This window comes from Cottoperca gobio, chromosome 20, assembly GCF_900634415.1.
Source record: "Cottoperca gobio chromosome 20, fCotGob3.1, whole genome shotgun sequence".
Classification (NCBI taxonomy): domain Eukaryota; kingdom Metazoa; phylum Chordata; class Actinopteri; order Perciformes; family Bovichtidae; genus Cottoperca; species Cottoperca gobio.
In genome coordinates this window covers 2,353,067-2,371,354 of record NC_041374.1, presented here as the reverse complement: position 1 = coordinate 2,371,354, position 18,288 = coordinate 2,353,067, and the positions used below count along the sequence as shown (strand labels likewise).

The following is an 18,288-nucleotide window of genomic DNA, read 5'->3' as shown; positions in this document are numbered from 1 at the left end:
TAGAAAGACAGGGACTAGTCTTGCTTACCTTACTCCAAGACTCTATAGTCTGCGACTAACTAAACCAAACTTAAACCACCTTTATGCTAGAGACTTAAATGTTTTAGATTAACTAGTCCACATTAAGGTCTATTCCTGCCTTAAACTAAGCTCTGTCTGTGAAACCGCCCCTATAAGTTCTTTATATACCGTTTAGCAGTTCATTCTCTAACAGGGCACACATCTCAATTGTATAATGCCACTTCTGGCTATAGGTGGGTCCTAAAAGCCTTCTATAGTATAAACTAATCTGGCTAGTAAGAGTATTTCAGACTAATTTGAGACTTTGCATTGTAAACAGGCTGAAATATATATTCTTACTGAACTTGACCATTAAAATAATTAATCTAATTGATTACAAGCTTTGTGATTAATTCATCTAAATTAATCGTATATCAATATTTGCTGTGAGAAGCATTTCAAAATATTCAAATGGATTTTGGAAGATGAATCAATGAGTATCAAAGAGCCGAATCTTTGAAAAGAGCCGGACCTCCCATCACGAGTATGAACGGTCTGACTCGTTACCATGGGGATAATACCATACAATATACAACAGACAGTGTAACCTCAATTAAACTAACCTCACTGTAAATGCACTATAATTCCCACCATCATAGATATAGTATTTCTGCTCAGAGTAAATAAGGACAGGCTACTGGTCAATAATTAAAGTGTCAATAGGTTTGTATTTCACCCGTGACAAAAGAACAAAGACATTTGGCTTTACTCCAATTTAGTTTTTCCACTTCTGTTTCCAGCAGCAACGTCCAGGACAAAATGTGCAGTTCAGGTAGGGACTGCACGCTTTGTCCTCATCTTTAACAAAACTAATCAGTAATCCTGATTTAATTTAATACATCCTGGTACTCTTAGTCTGGAGAGACTTGAAGAAGAGGAAACGGTTATTTCACTTTGTCCTGAGGCAGTTCAGCTTTAATAATAATAATAATAATAATAATAATAATAATAATAATAATTTATTTTAGTCTCCTTTGATAATAGAAATCAGAATCTCATCTCAAAACATAAAAATATCTGTCAAAAAATGATAATAAAATGATTAGCAGGATAACCAATGAAAAACAATAAGTTCATCAGTAATGATTCTGGCAAAGAAATCGTGTTTATTAAAAACAGTGAATTTCATTATGGCTAAAAATGTACAATGCCATTTTAAAAACAGGTGTCCCCTTTCAGAAGGACCCAATTATACACACACACACACACACACACACACACACACACACACACACAGACAAGAGCAATGGAACACTGTAAACATCAAACAAGGCTCAAAGCACATGCAGTGTCTAACAATTCAATTTGGAAATCACAGAACGAACTTGCACGTAGCGTCGACAGTGTGAGAGCACATCGCTGCAGCAACCTGAGATAGTATCGCTGACCCTACACCTAGTATTAAAGACATTAAAACAAACTACACCATACTTTTCTTTCACCATCAACAGTATCTTTTGTACACCAGATTTGGTTCATATACAGTTTTATAAAAATTTATTTATTTTACTATTTGCAATTACTTCTGAAGTTTACAAAACAAGATAAATCATCATGATTACAAAAGAGGACAAAGTGAGCCACCGATTCTAGGATATTTATTGAAAACAATTAAAATCTCAAAGGATATCTAAAAACACGGCCTAATGTACAAGGCACTTGTGCAAAAACAAAATTAAATATGTGCAAAAATGTAAATAGAGAATATTAATTCACTTTTCTGGAATAAAACGAAACACAAAGTTTTTACAATAGCTCACTTGGTGTTGCACAAGGCTCGTCGGAACATAGGAAGGCACATCAAGAAGGCGTTATCTGAAATCCAAAGCCATTATTTAAGGAAAAAAAAGAAGCCAGCCAAGGGAGCCGACAGTAGCACCCTGCAGAACTCTAAACCTGCTGCTCCATGTGCGGTGATGCAACTTTATCCATGCAGCAGTCGGTCCACAGCTTTAAGCCTGGAACTTGATGCCCCGCCACAGGCTTTGGGACGTGTAACGCCTGGCAACACATGTCAAGGGGTCTGGGGATGTCTACATGGCAACATCACTGGGTGCGAGAGATTTCCTCAGAGGCAGCTCACTTATACAGTCCTCATTCATCCTCCACAGGGCCGGGGACGCTCTGTAGTCGCCGGGTGTGGAGCATCACTGAGGTGCTGCTGTGCGATTGGCCAAAGCAAAGTTCTGGTGCAGCACCACCAGAGAGCTGCGGAGCTGTGAGGAGGAGGAGAAGAAGAAGAAGAACTGACTCAGCAGCTAGAAAACACCTGCTTCAGGTTATTAAAAAGGTTTTACAAGACAGCGAAGAATTAATGTGATGGGACTCCCACTGGTTGTCAAAATAGAGAAATTAGAGCTGCATGTCTCTGCTTTCTAACTACAAGAGAACACGTGTCAAAGTATATGATGAACTACACTACGGAGCACAAAGCAGTGCAGAATCTTCACAATCATGGCCACATTGGAGCTACAATACCTACCTGTTCTAAAAGGTTGATGGAGTCCTGCAGCACAGTTTTTAGCAGCAGTGCATCCTCTCTGGTCTGAAACCCTGGTCCCTGCCTGGGCCCATATTCAGAGGCCAACCTGCCAAACAACAGTAAGAAAAAGATTATTTGTGTGTGCAAATTACAACATCCACATTTGCTACATGAAGGCAGCACAAAAGCGAGTGAGTGGAGGAGCAAGACAATGTAATGAGGCCGTGTGAGTCATTAGAACAAGAGCTGCTTTAGCGGCACAGAGCCTCTCCAACCACACCAAGACTTCTGCTTTCTGAGCGGTCGTGGCAACTACTAATACAGTTCCTGTCGGACAGGTGGTGAATCAAGAGCCAAAGAAATATCTGACCTGGCCTCACTCCGCTCCCTCAGCCGATGCTTTGTGTTCAGGTACATGCGGTGAGCTACGTCCTCCATGGCCCACAATTTGAAAAACAGACCCAGATTCATCATCGTCAGAATCAGCAAACTGAAAGTGAAAGAGAAGTTTAATCTGACGCACAAGGACACAAAAGAGATGAAAAGGAAGCATGCCAACACACAACCTTTAGGCGTAATGACACAAGCTTCATTCCTTCTACACATTGTTGTTTCACAGGTGTGTATCCAGGTTGTTAACTTACATCACACTCATCCCAGCAACTATTGCCGTGGTGTTCCATCTGTGCAGGTTGTTTATTTCTATGGGGCCTGAAATACAGCAGGACACATCAATAAATTATTAAAAAAATAATAATAGATGACAAAACCTGAGTTTTGCTCAATATGACAAAGTTTTGCAACATATTTCCTCCACGGCTACAAGTGGAGTTCTGTTACGATCTTACTGGGTTGCACCCTGGACACCCACAAAACGACTGAATTGGTTTAATTCAGTCGTTTTGTGGGTGTCCAGGGTGCAACCCAATAAGATCATAACAGAACTCCACTTGTAGCCGTGGCTGCCGTCTGTCTATTAAATATGAAGCTGGAGCTAAGGGATGATTAGCTTAGCTTAGCATAAAGACTTGAAGCAGGGGGAAAGAGCTAGCCTGGCTCCGTTTGTAGGTAACAATCTGCCTACCAGCACCTTTAACACTACACGTCCCGTTTGTTCAATATGTTTTATGGAGTTACATGCGGGACTATTTCTTGGCCGGTCTTTAAGATTTAGGATTCTTGTTACGCTCCTTTTGTTATCTCCTGGCTCTAGCTTCATATGCAGACAGACAGACATGGGAGTGGCATCGATCTTCAGGTCTTTTCCTTAAAGCCATCATCTACACAGTATAACGTCATGTACCCATGTTGCCATCTCTGTGCTGTTCGGGGTCTTGCCCGTACTGCTTGTTGGGCTTCATGTGCTCTGGCAGAGTCCGGCTATAAGTCCGCCTCCTCCTCCGAAGCCCAGCCATCTTCCCAGAGTCTCCGCCTCCTTGATTCATCTCAGCTTCCTCCTCCAGCAGTTCCGCCTCTGTACAATGTCATCGCACGGCCACAGAGAGTCAAACACAAATGTGGGGCAGGATTTGAGCGGTGAAGGACAATTTAGACACTGATTGATTAAAGTATTAGTGATAAAACAGGACTGCTTAATAAGTGACTAAAAACCAAGAAACCTTTCCAGAAAATGTACCTACTTAATGAAGGTTTCAAGCTCAGTACACTGCGTACTCATAACTTCCAGCTGATTGCCCATTATATTACTCACCCAGCTGTCGGAAATAATCTTCTATGCCGCTCCAGGAGTTCTTGGTGATAAAGGACTTGACCAGGCCCCATGGCTGCTTCTTGTATTTCACATCGGTATAGACTCTGGCAATACAGCAGACATTTTAAATGGCAAAAAGTCAAAAGATAAACTGATAGAAGATATCAAATCAGGAACGCCTTCAGCGCATTTCTTCAAATTTGGCACAAACAAGTGGACTCAAGGATGAACTGATTAGAATATGGCGGTCAAGGTCAAGAACTCATAAGATAATTATGGTCACCTTAAGTTTTTGAGATGCATAATTGTCGTGTGTGTCGTCTTATATGTCAGTGCCAAAGAGAAATTTTCATCTTATGCAAATTTAATGGACAATAAAAGTAATCGGAATCAAATTATTATCTTACCTTAGCCGACACTTCCGCGTCGAGTTGCTTATGATGTAGTACCGATTTTGAGTGTAGAAGTAATCGTGATAGGGAACGTCGTGAGTGTACACCTCGGAGTCCAAGAGGTAATACTGACCATCCCTGGATTCTTTGTACAGCGTCTGAGAGATAATAGGAGTGCAAATACATTTTGGTTATTCATCCATTCAGGCATGCGCACACACACACACCAGATGTATACACACCTGGTTCTCTGTAGCGGTGGAGAACTTTCCAATCAGAGGGTTGCTGATGGTTATTGTGTAGTTCAGATTCCGCTTCATGTGTCCCGAAGCGTCTTTTTGCCAAGCAGTAGAGCTGGCGTCTGATGAGACAAAGGACTTCATTACTTGTGAAGCTTGTATTAGGTATAGACAGTGGATAAATTAGTTTCAGGAACAGCTGAACGTTATGTTATTCATCAACAGAGAAGCAATGCAACAGATGTAGAGCATATAGGGCTCCCGTCCCTGGTTACGCCTTAAATTAAAGTGATTAAATACTTACTGGTTGTCTTCCTGACGTTCATGAACCTGCGGATGAAGCTGGAGTCGGTAAACAGCAGCTCAAACATCTTGTTGGCGCTGATGTGGAACACCTTGTTCAGAAAAAGTCGACCCTGCACCTGGGACGAAACCACTAGAGAGAGAGGAAAATATTAAACCCACAAAAATACAAATGAGCTCAAGCATCCTCCGGTGCCTCCTCTTACCGTCCTCGATGCTTTCTGAACCGCTCAGCTCAGACACCTCGTTCTCGTTGGCGTTGAGGTCAAGAGAAAGCGACGAGCGCTTGGAAACCCGATCTGGGGCGAAGCGGTCCAGCAAGGGAGCAGGGCTGCGCCGCTGAGACGGGCTGCTGCGAGCGTCTTCCTGCAGGAGGGCAATACAAATCAATGATGTGTGCAACACAAGCGCAGATCACGCAATAAAAGTAGAACGATGTAATACCACGTTGGGAGAGTTCTGTGAGCTGAGAAGAGAAGGCAAGTCCTCCCCTTGAGGAGTCGAAGTCTCTAATGGCTCTTGCTCCATCCTAGGGAGGCGAAGGGAAGAGGGGCGTTCGAGCCTCCCTATACCCTCATCACCACCGGGCCTCACTGTCAGGCTTCAGACAAACAGACAGCTGGGGTCACAATTACAGCACATTTTGATTGTGTGAGAGGGTGAATATGCAGTGGCAGTGTGCATACCTGGTCTGCATAATTGATTCTGCTGATAATTGTAAGCTGTCCATCTCCTCATGGCTCAGGCCCAGGTCATTCCCATAATGCTGTTTAACCACCTGCCACAACTCCAAGCTGGTTAGAGGCTGAAAACAGAAAGAAGACAAGGAAACATCAAGGCTTGTTTGGAAACCAGCTGTAGATATCTCTTCATCTTGCACAATAAGGACTCTGCTTTGACAGATAGAAACCATAATATGATCAATAAACTTGAGGTGACTCGGTTTGAAGATATTGCAGGTTGGAAACATTTAGCCTCCACACAGGATCATTTAGTCTGATCTCTGTGAGTGACAAACAAACTACACACCTTAGTGTCTCTCTTGACTGCTGGCATATTCATTTTAACAACCAAGAGAAGCTCAGCCATACAAAATGACTAAAAACAGATGGTCCATTTGGCGGAGGGCTACAAAAAGTCTGTATTATTGCCTGTTTATTACGACGGGAAATTACTTTTTTCCCTGCCATATGGAACAAAATACGGTGTTCTAGCGCATCTAAACCCGACAGAAAGTTTAAGATCCATTCACACACACTTTACTTACTTGTCAGAGGACATTTCCCCGCAGCTGTGAGCTTCAACTGGCTGTCAGACAGTAATGTGTAACCTGGACGCACATTCAGGAAGTGTTTATTTGAGCGAGTTCAGGGGCGTAAAGACGCGCCGCCCAGATTTACACCGTGATAATAAAAGCTCCTTCTTCCTGTCGAAAGTCCGATCCTCCGACAGTTTATATATCCAGACAAACTTTGATTTTGACGCCGTTAACAGTTTCAGCTCCGAGACGCGCGGAGCGTCACGTGCGGTTAAAGGCAGACTGTAAGTCAGCCGGCATTGCCACACCTGAGGTCAATGAACTCCTGACGGCGATGTTTTTAAACAGGTGTTTGTGCTGCAGATCCCAGCAGACTCACACCCCCGTGGGTAGGCTGCCATAGTGCCTGTCTATAAGAATAGTCTGGTGGAGGCGTTGCTGTCTCGTCTTGAAAACAAGGTATTCTAATGCTGCTACGGCTGCTTCTCGCCTGTGCACAGCAACTGAGAGTTGTAATCTTTGAAGATGTTCATGAAATCAAACTCAATGTTTGATGCTATTTATGGTTGCAATGGCAATAGCCATGCACTTATCATTTCCCTTCTAAATCAGACGGCCAACAGAGGCGTTATAACTTCAACATCTCAGTTTTCTAGACATCTTAACCGGTGTACAGTGTTTGCACCTGCAATGGTTAAACTAGAAAATTAAAGTTTTTGAATGCATTTACTGGGTGAACACGAACAAAACCTCAGTAAGCGGAACAATAAACAAAAGCTTGTGTCTGTTGGATTCATGCACAAACCCTGCCGTACCGCTGTGTGCAGATCTTTACGATATAAGACAGGGCAGTTTGATATGTACTCTGGACCGATTAGATAAGTGCTGCAAAATGGGGTAAAGTCACAAAGCTGCTGGTGCTCTGTGGGGTATTTAGACAAAGCAGTCAAGTCATTGCACAAACGCAAAGTCTGTGTGTTGATAGTGTTTGTGCTACATGTGAAATGACTGTAGGTATTGTGGACATATGTGGCTGAGGTATGAAACAGGGACTATTGCTGAGCCTGCATGAAAAGTGGTGGAGCATGAACCTTGTACTGATGAATGCAGGTACGTGGAGCAGGGTCATACCTTGTCCAGCAGTGTGTTTTGCCACATGCGGAAAACACCCTGGTAACTTTTCTCTCTTGCAGAGAAGGATGTGAAGAAGAACTGCAGGTGAAGATATACAGAGATACAGTTATTGATTATGTGTGTATCAAATGTGGAATTAACTCTGCTCTCCTCTAACACCATATACCTTCTCTGTGTCCGTGCAGATCTGGATGGCATTGGGAATCAGACGAGCGGTTTTCTCTCTGGTCATCGCCGTGATGTCTTTAAGAGTCAGTGTAATCTATAAAAAAAACAAAAACGCACAGTAGTCAGTGCACACATGCTGATCAAAGAACCATCCCACTGTCACACAGATCCTCTTCCACTCGAGTTGTTTTGTGATGACATCATTAGGATTTAGCAACTCCCAAGAGGAGGCGTGAACTGACTGCTCACTGCATCACACTGTGTTGCAATAAATGTGTCACCTTTGTTATGTTTACTGTTCTAGCTTGGCGGTTGTTATCCGTTGCACATGATTGCAATATAGAATGTAATGCTGTTTTTGAGGAACTGAAACCAAAATTTGATATTTATGGTTTAATTTTTTGTGTTGCAGAAAACATTCAAAATGTACATTTCTCTATTTTATTTTTAAATATCACCTTTGTGGGAGTAATGAAAATAAATCTACTAAAAGCTGTTTGTATTTAGTGTTTTTAAGGTGGATTTCCATTACATTTCTGCATAAACTGTATTAAATTCTAATATTTAAGTGTGAAATACCGATGTGTATGACATAACAAATTGAAATGTACATTAGAGAAGAAGAAGAAGAAGAAGAAGAAGAAGAAGAAGAAGAAGAAGCTATATGAAAATATAATCTTGCACATGTTTGCGGTTACATTCATTTGAACACCGTGTGCTTGCAGACTGTAACACGCTTCTCTCTTTCAGTCTGCACTCTCTCATTACCTTCGTACCCCGAAACACATTGCTGTAGAAACAGAGCCAGTTCTCTGCGAGGTAGAGGCGTCCCTGAAGGAGGATGTCCCGCTGGAGGGCACACGTGTAGTCTGAGGAAAAACCATCCATACAAATGAGTGCGCCTGAGATGTTCTGTCACACACTATATTTATGAACAGGTCACAGGTTGTGGTAGCAGGAGTGTGATTTACCTTCTTTCAATTCACTTTACATACAGACAATTTGCTTAATTTAGACCTTTCAATGAGAAGCAGTGTTTGTAACTCACCCACTATGAGTCTCTCTGACTCCGGCAGCTCTTTGAACAACTTCTTAAATTCATCAAACCTCTGTTTGTAGGTCGGCAGAGGAGCCTGAGGTGCAGCGAGACACTGTCCCTGAGGGTCGGAGCTCTGACGGAGGAGATGGGAACATTACTGATACACGACACATTAATGAGAGCATATTTTATTCTGTTTTAGAAACAAGAACAAATGATAAGACGTGCAGAATTCTGACCAGAAGTTAAACGAGACAGAACGGGAATGAGAAATGAGTAAGAAACATCTCCGGAGAGGTTAAGCAAGATGATAAACAGCATGTGAAGCCTTTGGGGCGTTGCATCAGAAAGGCAACAGCAATCCCACCTGTGTGAGGTGAAACATGTCCTCATTTATTATAAATGATATTATAACTGCATGATTTAAGTGACTCATATGAAGGAAATGAACATGTCAAACACAAGCAGCAGATGTGTGTGTACCTCTTCATCATCAGAGCTGCACCTGACATCCAACATATATGCCGAGTCATCTGTAATATCATCACTGCCCACTTCTGACCGGTTGGTTACTTGTTCCATCTGCTCTGCTGCGCTTGTTAAAAAGACAGAAAGAAGTCAAACTTCTTTAACCTTGCTGCAGATTGATGTTCTGCAAAGTACAATCTCTCCAAATGTGTCGTAAGATATGAGAAACTGGAGAGGAAAATATAACGTGTGGGTCTTTAGAGAGTTGAACTACAGCATGAAATGTTATGAAACTATCCGGCAGCACCACAGGGGAAGTCATTATCACTGCAACAGAACTGGTTTGACTGGGGGGGTTAAGCTGAAGGCGTTATCGTGCATGTCAAAGAACTAAATCTTGTCTGCACTCCGTGACTCTTGAGTTAAATGGAATAGTATCGGTTTAAAGAACAGAGTTATGTCACAAAGTTAAAAACATTTACACACATTTTAGGAAACTTGGACATAATGCCAGCGACCTATTGGGTTTATTATCAGCTAAACTCTTTCTGTGTGCTGTTAGTTTAGGAGACTATTATAACAAGTCTTGTCAAACAAAAACAAGACTGACTATCAGCTCTGTGAAGCCGGTATGTCTAAATACTTTTACGCACAGGCGTGCTGAACATCCAACATGTCTCCACACGCGGGTTCCCGGAGATTAAACTGTAGTTGTCAGTCACTTACCCGACACGGAGTGGACGCAGGTCTTCTGTTGCTTTTAGTGCGACGGAGTTAAAAAAGCAAAAAGAAAAGAAAGGCTAGTTTGTCCCAAACATATTGGAAGCTCTGCTAAGGAGTTAAGAGGAGTGCTGGAACGTCTTGTTGCAGGTGCATGTCATCCGGCCAGGGAGACATACCTTAAGGGAGTTGCCGTCTCATCATTGGTGACGCTCATTGGTCTTCACATGACTAGTTAAGGATCTGATATAATGCACGATCAGCTGGGCAAGCTAACACTGTGGTACGTTTTATTTCATGAAGGTAAAAAAATACAACTTCTACTTATTGGAATGACTAAATTAAGCTCTAACCTTTATTAATACATTTTTAAAAATGAGTAATTAAAAGTATTTCATGATGGCTGAACACAGCCTCCTCAGGCTGGGTGCTGGGGAGGATGAGTGATATGCAGATAGACCTGTTCAGCAGCATCATCAGAAACTATGAGGTCAACTAGGCAAACACACAAATATTTATTTTTCTCCATATTTTAATTCTTTGGGAGTAACATGATGAAAGTATCGGACAGCAGAGCGTCGACTCTTACACACTCACACAGCAAAGTACACGATACTGCACAGCGAGAAACACAACCAGAACAACTAAAAGAAAAGAACGACAAAGCCTTCACGTCAAAAAATTGCTGGCAATAAATAGGCTGATCTTATTAAATTTATATTCAATACTCTTCTGTACAGATGGTCCATGAATTACAATACATCAACCGAACAATCCTCTTCGGGAAGAGCAACACGAGTACACAAAGAAATCATGTAAACAGAGAAAGGAAGAGATCCCTCTATCGTACACACATTGAATCCACACACACACACACACGATCAACGACCATGCAGAGGATCCAGAGTACGCCTATATGAGGCAACAAATAATGAATACAGTACATCTTTCTCTTGTCCATCCACAATTGTGCACACACACACACACACACACAATCACTCACAAAAGGAGCACAGGGGAGCACGGGGGATACGAGGAGGTGGAATGTGATTCTGCAGTGGAGGGGTCGGAGACGAAAGTCGGAAAGGATGCGAGAGTTGGTGGCCTATTCTTCCAACGTGCGGAAGGCGTTCTGCATGTCCTCCACTAGCTGAGCGTACTCGGCCTTGATCTTAACCTCGCCTTCTTTCACCGGGTCCTGTACCAACAAAGAAACACAGTCTTACAACGTGAACAGAAAACAGGATGAGGCCTGACATGCATGATCTGTGGTGAGGATGTCATTCCAAAAACAGCTTTTAAATACGCTGCCCCTTCCTCCTGGAACAATGTCAGCTGTTGTTACCTCAGACAAGTAGGTTTTGTTTTTGGTTCGGTTTGTCTGTCAGTTAAAAGTATTGGCCTTGACTGTGTGAACGGGTGTCGCACAGGCCGAGGAAGAAGCCATTACATTTTGGAGCGGATCCAAATCACGGGGCGGATCACGCATTATGTTTCACTTGTGGAAACAGCCTGCCGGAGGTCTGCGCTCTCTAAGTGCCCTTCTAGTTAAATGTATTGTTCTTGTTCTGCTTCTTCACACAGTCTTTTTATGCTGTTTGCGTTTATTGATGTGAGAATGTTTTACCCCCTTGGCCAGGTCTGCATCAGGTAGAGGACAAACAATTACACTTTCCACTTCCTTATTGTGATCGTCTCAACTCTTAAATGCACTCAGTGTATTGCAGCAAACAACACGTGAACCAAGTCAGCACAAAGAGACTCTTCATCTGACGTAAAGGCAGACTTCCTGCCGCAGACAAAGAATACTGTATAAACTCAAAAGTTCAATTTGGCAAACATTTAAACGGCGTCTCTTCTTTTGTACCTTGTGACCTACACACACACACACACACACACACACACACACACACACACACACACACACACACACACACACACACACACACACACACACACACACACACACACACACACACACACACACACACACACACACACACACACACACACACACACACACACACACACACACACACACACACACACACACACACACACACACACACACACACACACACACACACACACCTTGAATTTCATTGAGCTGAGCCTGTAGAGGATTTCTCCCATGTGCTCCTTGATCATGGCCCAGGTGATCTTGTTGTCGCTCTGAGCTGTGGTCTCCACTGCGTGCCGTGCCATGTCGTAGAAACAGATCATGTTGGAGAGGATGCCCACGGTCTTGTAGAAGGGACAGAACCTGAGCAGATGGACACAACACAGTCAGATCTAGAAGTTATCAGTGAGATTTACATGCACAGAAAACACCCAACAGTGGAGTTTCCCTCCCTCTGCTGGGTGTCCGACCTTTATATGAACTCTGGTCAATGTTACCTGTCGTAAGGAGTGTAACCGTTCTGCTGCAGGAAGTCGTCTTTGATCAGTTTGGCCACTTCCAGGGTGATTTTATCTGATTCTGCCAGTGATGCCTGTTATAAAAAGAAATACAATTTAAAAAAAGTGTTGGAGCAAAGCAGATATGGAATAAATGTTGAAGAGGAAAAGGATTAAAGTTCATCCAAAGATCAAACCGCTGCCGCCAACTTTATGCTGAATTACCTTTCCGACGAGCTGCACAATCTCGGCCAGGTCCTCCTCCTCCTGCAGGATCTCCTTGGCCTTGGTACGCAGGGGCACAAACTCTGGGAAGTGTTTGTCGTAATGTTCATCGAGAGCACGGGTGTATTTGCTGTAGCTGATCAGCCAGTTCACAGAGGGAAAGTGCTTCCTCTGAGCCAGCTTCTTATCCAGACCCCAGAACACCTGAGAGAGGAAACAACAGGAGCATCATGAAGCAAAGACCTGAGCAACTTTAAATCAACAAAGCTTCATTGGAATCTGATTATTTACCTGCACAATACCCAGTGTGGCTGAAGTGACGGGGTCAGAGAAGTCACCACCAGGAGGCGACACACTGAGAGGGGAACACATTTCATTTAGTTTCAGTCCATGCAGAGGAATGTCTCCCTCTAGTGGAATAAAGCGATACTCACGCTCCTACGATGCTGACGCTGCCCTCCCTCTCAGGGTTGCCCAGACACTTCACTCTCCCAGCGCGCTCATAGAAGGAGGCGAGACGGGCGCCCAGGTAGGCAGGATAACCACTGTCTGTGGGCAGATACAGGAAATACTTTTAGTACACACACAGGCTTTCTAATAGAGGTAGCAGAGATGAAACACAAACCAAAGAGGCACTAGCTCCAAATACTGTAGAGAGGAATTCAAGGATTAAACATGCACATAGCAGTCATAACAATAATACACTCCGGGACACTCCACACTTACCAGCAGGCATCTCCGCCAGACGGCCAGAAATCTCCCTGAGAGCTTCGGCCCAACGGGAGGTGGAGTCGGCCATCATGCTCACATGGTATCCCATGTCTCTGAAGTACTCAGACAGCGTGATTCCTGCCAAAAACAAACTGAGTTAGTGTCCGTTACGATTGATTCATTTGATCATATGGAAGGTTCTGGGGTGTTTTTGGCAGACACCTGTATAGATGGAGGCTTCTCTGGCGGCTACAGGCATGTTGGAGGTGTTGGCCACCAGAGCTGTTCTCTTCATGATGCTCTCCGTCTTCCCGTCCACCTCCATGGTCAGCTGTTGGTCAGACAACACTGTCAGTCACTCTGAGCACCAATCAGGGGTTAGGGTTGTCAGGTTGGAATACGCACCTCGGGGAAGTCTCGCAGTACTTCTGACATCTCGTTGCCACGCTCCCCGCAGCCTACGTAGATGATGACATCACTGTTGGAGTACTTGGACAGGGACTGAGAGATGACGGTCTTTCCGCAGCCGAAGGCTCCTGGGATGGCTGTGGTTCCTCCCTGCACACACCTTCACACAGAGCAGAGAGGAGGGTGAGGATCTCTTCAACACGTCTCGAGTGTAAAAGGTTCAAAAGAAGGAGACTTACGGGAAAAGGGCGTCCAGCACTCTCTGTCCGGTCAGCAGCGGGTGATTGGCCGGCAGCTTCTCTGTGACGGGGCGCACTTGTCTGACAGGCCACACCTGCACCATGGTGAACTTCTCCTTAACCCCCTCAAACTCCAGCTCCATCACCACGTCCTGGGGCAGAGACACAGAGAATCAACACAGAGCAACGACACAGAGCATCGACACAGAGCATCGACACAGAGCAACGACACAGAGCATCGACACAGAGCAACGACACAGAGCATCGACACAGAGCAACGCACAGAGCAACGGCACAGAGCAACGGCACAGAGCAACGGCACAGAGCAACGGCACAGAGCAACATCGAGCAGCCAAAAGCTGCAGCTGGAGGCGTGGTGAACTCACGTTGACGTCGTAGTTTCCGGGTGGAGCCACGTAGGTTACCGTGCCTCTGTTTTTGGGAGGCAGCATGATCTTGTGCTTGATGAGGGAGTTCTCGTACACCATGCCGTAGATGTCTCCTCCTGTGATGTGACTGCCGACCTAACGGGGATACAAAAGGAAAGTTGTCACAAATCACAACGGGTGAAACATGTCAGGTTGAAGGTTGGACGTCTGCAGACACACACCCGCAGGCTCTTGCCGGGAGTAAACTCCCACTTGAGGTCTCGGTTGAGGGATCCGATGTTCACACCTCTGGGGATGTAGATGCTTTGTGTCATGTCATTGATGTCCTTTAGTGGTCGCTGGATACCATCAAAGATGGACCCCATGATTCCTGGACCCAACTCCACAGAGAGAGGCTTCCCCGTCCGCAGCACAGGATCTCCCACAGACACACCGGCTGCATTCAAGCTCAGGAAAAGAGTTTGCAGGGGAACGTAGGATTCTTTCTCACATCAACTTTATCAGCATTTACTTTCTTCTAAGAAAGAAGAAGAAAGGACACTGTGGAGGCAGGGAATGGACGGTCGCAGGGTTTAAAAGGATACACGTCTCCTCGTAGACCTGGATGGTGGCCATGTCACCCTCCAGCCTGATGATCTCTCCCACCAGCTCACAGTGTCCGACACGCACCAGCTCGTACATCGCCGCTCCTGCCATGGCTGTAGCCGTCACCACTACAAAAACAAACAAGGTAAGCAGTCAGACTCCAAAGAGCGGAACAAGTGTGTCTTCTGAGCATGATGTGTGTGAACAGTGAATGTGCCAACCTGGTCCGGAGACTCCATGAACGAATCCAAACTCGCTCTCTCTCTCCTCGTCCCTGATCTTGGGCAGGTTGGACATGTCCATCTTCACCGGTTTATAAGTGTGACTGGAAGGAGAGCAGAGAGGAGACGAATGATGTGAGCGAGACGTCTGGCAACAGAGAGCTAAAGGGAAGTAGCCAGAGGGCTGCAGAGGAAGCAGCGCTTTGATCACTGCTGTTACAGTTCATCAGAGACCACAAAGTGCTACTAATTGAGCCAACTGGTTAATCTGAGGAGAATGAAATCTATATACGGTCACGCAGGATCTTTAAATACTGATGCCAACTCAAAACATCTTGTAAAAACATTTCTCTGTGTAAAAGTAAAGTCCTTCTCCTGCACCATTTTTTTTAACCACAAAATGATTTTTCATGACAGATTCAGAACATAACAAATTAATGTTCTCATCATAAAAGATGGCACCGTGCTGTAGCCATGGAAACCACCAGCATCACTGCTCACGACTCTCTCAGCATTGGCTGCCTGATCTCGTCTCTGCAGGAGCATCATTACAGTCAGTGTGACGTGTCAGGCTGACATTAGAGGGGAATCCCACGGAGCAGCATCATCCTCACGTTTCCCTTCTCATGCGCACAAACAGTACGTGTCTGTAACAATGTTCCTCTCGCACAGACTAATGTCTCCCAGAGATGCATCTTTGCTAATGTTTTAATGTAACGCAAAGGTTTCCGTCTCCTCATCACTTCGGCTACACGCAGGAGAGAAACAAACACAAGCTGTCATCAGTCGTGACTCCCCACAGAGAGCTGGCTGCAGATGCTCTGCACACATTGAAGAGCAGCTTTATCTGCATTACACTGTGTGCAACACACACACACACACACACACACACACACACACACACACACACACACACACACACACACACACACACACACACACACACACACACACATGCCCTTTTCTTGTCCTTCCCACTGATGCACTTATCTTCCTGTTTATGCTAGGCTGCTGAACCCATCTGTGCAGGAATATAGCAGCGCCACCAAGGGGTCAATGCAGGAATTACAAGAACGGCACCTAGAAAGGCTTCACTCTGTTTTTTATAGCATCATTTTTATGAGAAAGAACAAAGCAAATAATCAACATACAACATTCCCCAAACTCTCAATCAGTGACTCTTAGTTTCACACATCTAACATGTACAGGTTCGTCTCAACGACTCATTATCAACGCTTGCCTGACTGTTTTTTAAAGAGCCTCCAAAATGAGAATATAGTGGGAAGATAAGGTCTATTGTTCTGATGATGAAGTCACATACTATCACAGATTACTCTACAGCTGCTTGCTCCCTTAAGGTCACATTCAGTTGTTATAATCGTGGCACAACAGACACCACACTTGATCATATGATCCTGGCACATGACTGGCTGCCCTGGACTTCATGAGTCTCTTTAAGGAAGTGGAAGACTAGCATGGTGCAAAACTGGGAAGTACAAATTATGACTGTTGTGAAGACAAACTGAAGATAAATTCTCCCCCCCAGACTACAATCCTCCACAGCAAATAAGCATGGGGCACACTAAATATAATGTTACCCTTCATTACTATTACTGCTGACCTTAAAACATGTGTGCTGGATTGTAAAGAATGGTAAACAAATGTCATATTAAAGGTGAAACATAGCTTGCAAACCAGACACAGACACGTTTTCTGTAGTTGTTCTGGAAGACAGACTTTTAGTTTATCCTTATTGGATGTTTGAGCAAAAGGAAAACAGGTCAACAACATTTAGAAAAAGGCATTCATGTGTAGGTATTGCCTCAGAAATATCACATGCAAGTGAGATGACCACGCAGAACATCCTGACACAGCTGTTAATTGCAAACTGCTTGAATGCAGCAGGCTGGTGGTATGATAATACATGGTATTGTTATACAGAGAACTCATGCCAACATAAAGATATAATGGCGGAGCAATGACCTGGTGGTCTGTTTATGATATATATGCTGTGAAACTGGTTTCAATGCAGGATATTCAGTGTGACAGCTGTCCTCGAAGCTGTACACAGGCTCGCTTTACTGACACAGCAATGAGAGAATAACATTAAATACGTTTGTCATTTCCATTCAACCGCACTGAATTGATAAAGAACAACGTTGGCTATCTCCGTAGGTTATTCGGTGTTATGAAAACGATGGTCTCTCGGCCCTGGCAGAAGATTGCTGGCTCTACAACGCTTTACATAATTTAATAATTATAAAAACACACAAATAAAGCCAGTGTAAGTTTATAATATCAAGAACACAGTTGGAGACGATAGTATAGTTACCTACTGGTTGTGAAGTGGTGGTTTACTGTGTTGCCTCGAGAGAGAAACGATGGGCGCTGCGGTGCGTGACAGCAGACTGGAGATCAGCTGACTTCATTCACTGGCTGCTGGTTTTACTGCTGGGCCGCTGCAACTGCCGCCATTTTGGATCTTCTGCAAAGATTTTACAAGTGATGATCGGAGGTGATCGGCTGCTCTAGATGAATATTGGTCTACAGCATGAGCAACAATACAATTGTACATTTCCCCTGTTTATACAATAGGTCAAAATACCCTCAATTTATAAGATTATCAGTCAAACTAAATATATATCCAAATATATACTCAAGTACTGTATTTAAATTCAGTTTTAGGTACTGGATGTTTCTATTATATGCTCTTGATTTAAGCTCTCATTAATACAACATATGCATCAACTAATACACTATGATATAGTGTTATAGATAGAGCTACCCAGCCTTATATAAAGTAGTTAACATTAGCCCCAACTTTACCAGCTGCAACATTTAAGTGATGACTAAGAAGTTGTAGGTCACAGCAAATGCAAAAATAATTTTGCATTTAATATACTTAAAGTTACTCTTTTCATTTTTGTACCATAAGCATAAAATTATAATTTATATATATTTTTAAGACTTAATATTACATACAGAATTTACTCTCAGACGAGGAGCCTATCTCTTACTTGCTGAATATCTTTACAGCAACGTTTGAGCCAAAATGGAGGCGCTATCACAAATTGCTGCGATACATTATTTACTTCATCATATTCCCTCTCTTACGACATAAAAGGTCAATGTTAAATAA

General features: G+C 43.7%; 2 protein-coding genes and 1 long non-coding RNA gene across 5 annotated transcripts; 1 reads left to right on the top strand and 2 right to left on the bottom strand.

The window, feature by feature from the left end:
* Nucleotides 1-1,140: 1,140 nt before the first annotated feature.
* On the bottom strand, nt 1,141-10,171 carry gramd1c (GRAM domain containing 1c). Of its 2 annotated transcripts, none has more exons than XM_029457557.1 (18): nt 9,981-10,171; nt 9,270-9,381; nt 8,796-8,919; nt 8,516-8,616; nt 7,746-7,841; nt 7,577-7,657; nt 5,874-5,992; nt 5,632-5,788; nt 5,394-5,553; nt 5,189-5,320; nt 4,888-5,006; nt 4,661-4,803; nt 4,254-4,357; nt 3,846-4,016; nt 3,187-3,253; nt 2,913-3,032; nt 2,543-2,648; nt 1,141-2,276 (listed from the first exon to the last, which is right to left on the bottom strand). In XM_029457557.1, exons 2-18 carry the CDS (start codon nt 9,366-9,368, stop codon nt 2,208-2,210), a joined length of 1,968 nt encoding a protein of 655 aa, XP_029313417.1. In that variant the 5' UTR covers nt 9,369-9,381; nt 9,981-10,171; the 3' UTR covers nt 1,141-2,207. The 2 variants fall into 2 exon arrangements, with proteins under 2 accessions (XP_029313417.1, XP_029313416.1); XM_029457556.1 differs by having other exon boundaries at nt 9,270-9,376.
* On the top strand, nt 6,503-7,865 carry LOC115025375 (uncharacterized). The gene is made up of 3 exons (XR_003834198.1): nt 6,503-6,904; nt 7,556-7,663; nt 7,765-7,865. It is a non-coding gene; the product is annotated as an uncharacterized LOC115025375 (long non-coding RNA).
* A 299-nt stretch (nt 10,172-10,470) lies between the features above and the next one.
* On the bottom strand, nt 10,471-17,636 carry atp6v1ab (ATPase H+ transporting V1 subunit Ab). 2 transcript variants are annotated; one of them, XM_029457559.1, is made up of 15 exons: nt 17,486-17,636; nt 15,150-15,253; nt 14,928-15,056; nt 14,565-14,779; nt 14,341-14,478; nt 13,955-14,106; nt 13,713-13,875; nt 13,530-13,638; nt 13,323-13,445; nt 13,031-13,145; nt 12,888-12,951; nt 12,597-12,800; nt 12,372-12,466; nt 12,066-12,237; nt 10,471-11,172 (listed from the first exon to the last, which is right to left on the bottom strand). In XM_029457559.1, the coding sequence occupies exons 2-15, from the start codon at nt 15,229-15,231 to the stop codon at nt 11,080-11,082; spliced, it is 1,854 nt and encodes a 617-aa protein (XP_029313419.1). In that variant the 5' UTR covers nt 15,232-15,253; nt 17,486-17,636; the 3' UTR covers nt 10,471-11,079. The 2 variants fall into 2 exon arrangements, with proteins under 2 accessions (XP_029313419.1, XP_029313418.1); XM_029457558.1 differs by having other exon boundaries at nt 17,482-17,627.
* Between the last annotated feature and the right edge of the window lie 652 nt (nt 17,637-18,288).

What these genes read in the sequence shown, in the direction of transcription:
- atp6v1ab (XM_029457559.1), bottom strand. Translation starts at nt 15,231, where the DNA reads ATGGACATGTCCAACCTGCCCAAGATCAGGGACGAGGAGAGAGAGAGC. An exon ending in TCATGGAGTCTCCGGACCAG is followed by an intron (nt 15,057 to 15,149) that starts GTTGGCACATTC and finishes TTGTTTTTGTAG; the next exon opens with TGGTGACGGCTACAGCCATG. An exon ending in TCAGCTCAATGAAATTCAAG is followed by an intron (nt 11,173 to 12,065) that starts GTGTGTGTGTGT and finishes TTGTTGGTACAG; the next exon opens with GACCCGGTGAAAGAAGGCGA.
- gramd1c (XM_029457557.1), bottom strand. Translation starts at nt 9,368, where the DNA reads ATGGAACAAGTAACCAACCGGTCAGAAGTGGGCAGTGATGATATTACA. An exon ending in TCTGCACGGACACAGAGAAG is followed by an intron (nt 7,658 to 7,745) that starts GTATATGGTGTT and finishes CTTCACCTGCAG; the next exon opens with TTCTTCTTCACATCCTTCTC. An exon ending in GTTGCTGGGATGAGTGTGAT is followed by an intron (nt 3,033 to 3,186) that starts GTAAGTTAACAA and finishes TTTCACTTTCAG; the next exon opens with TTTGCTGATTCTGACGATGA.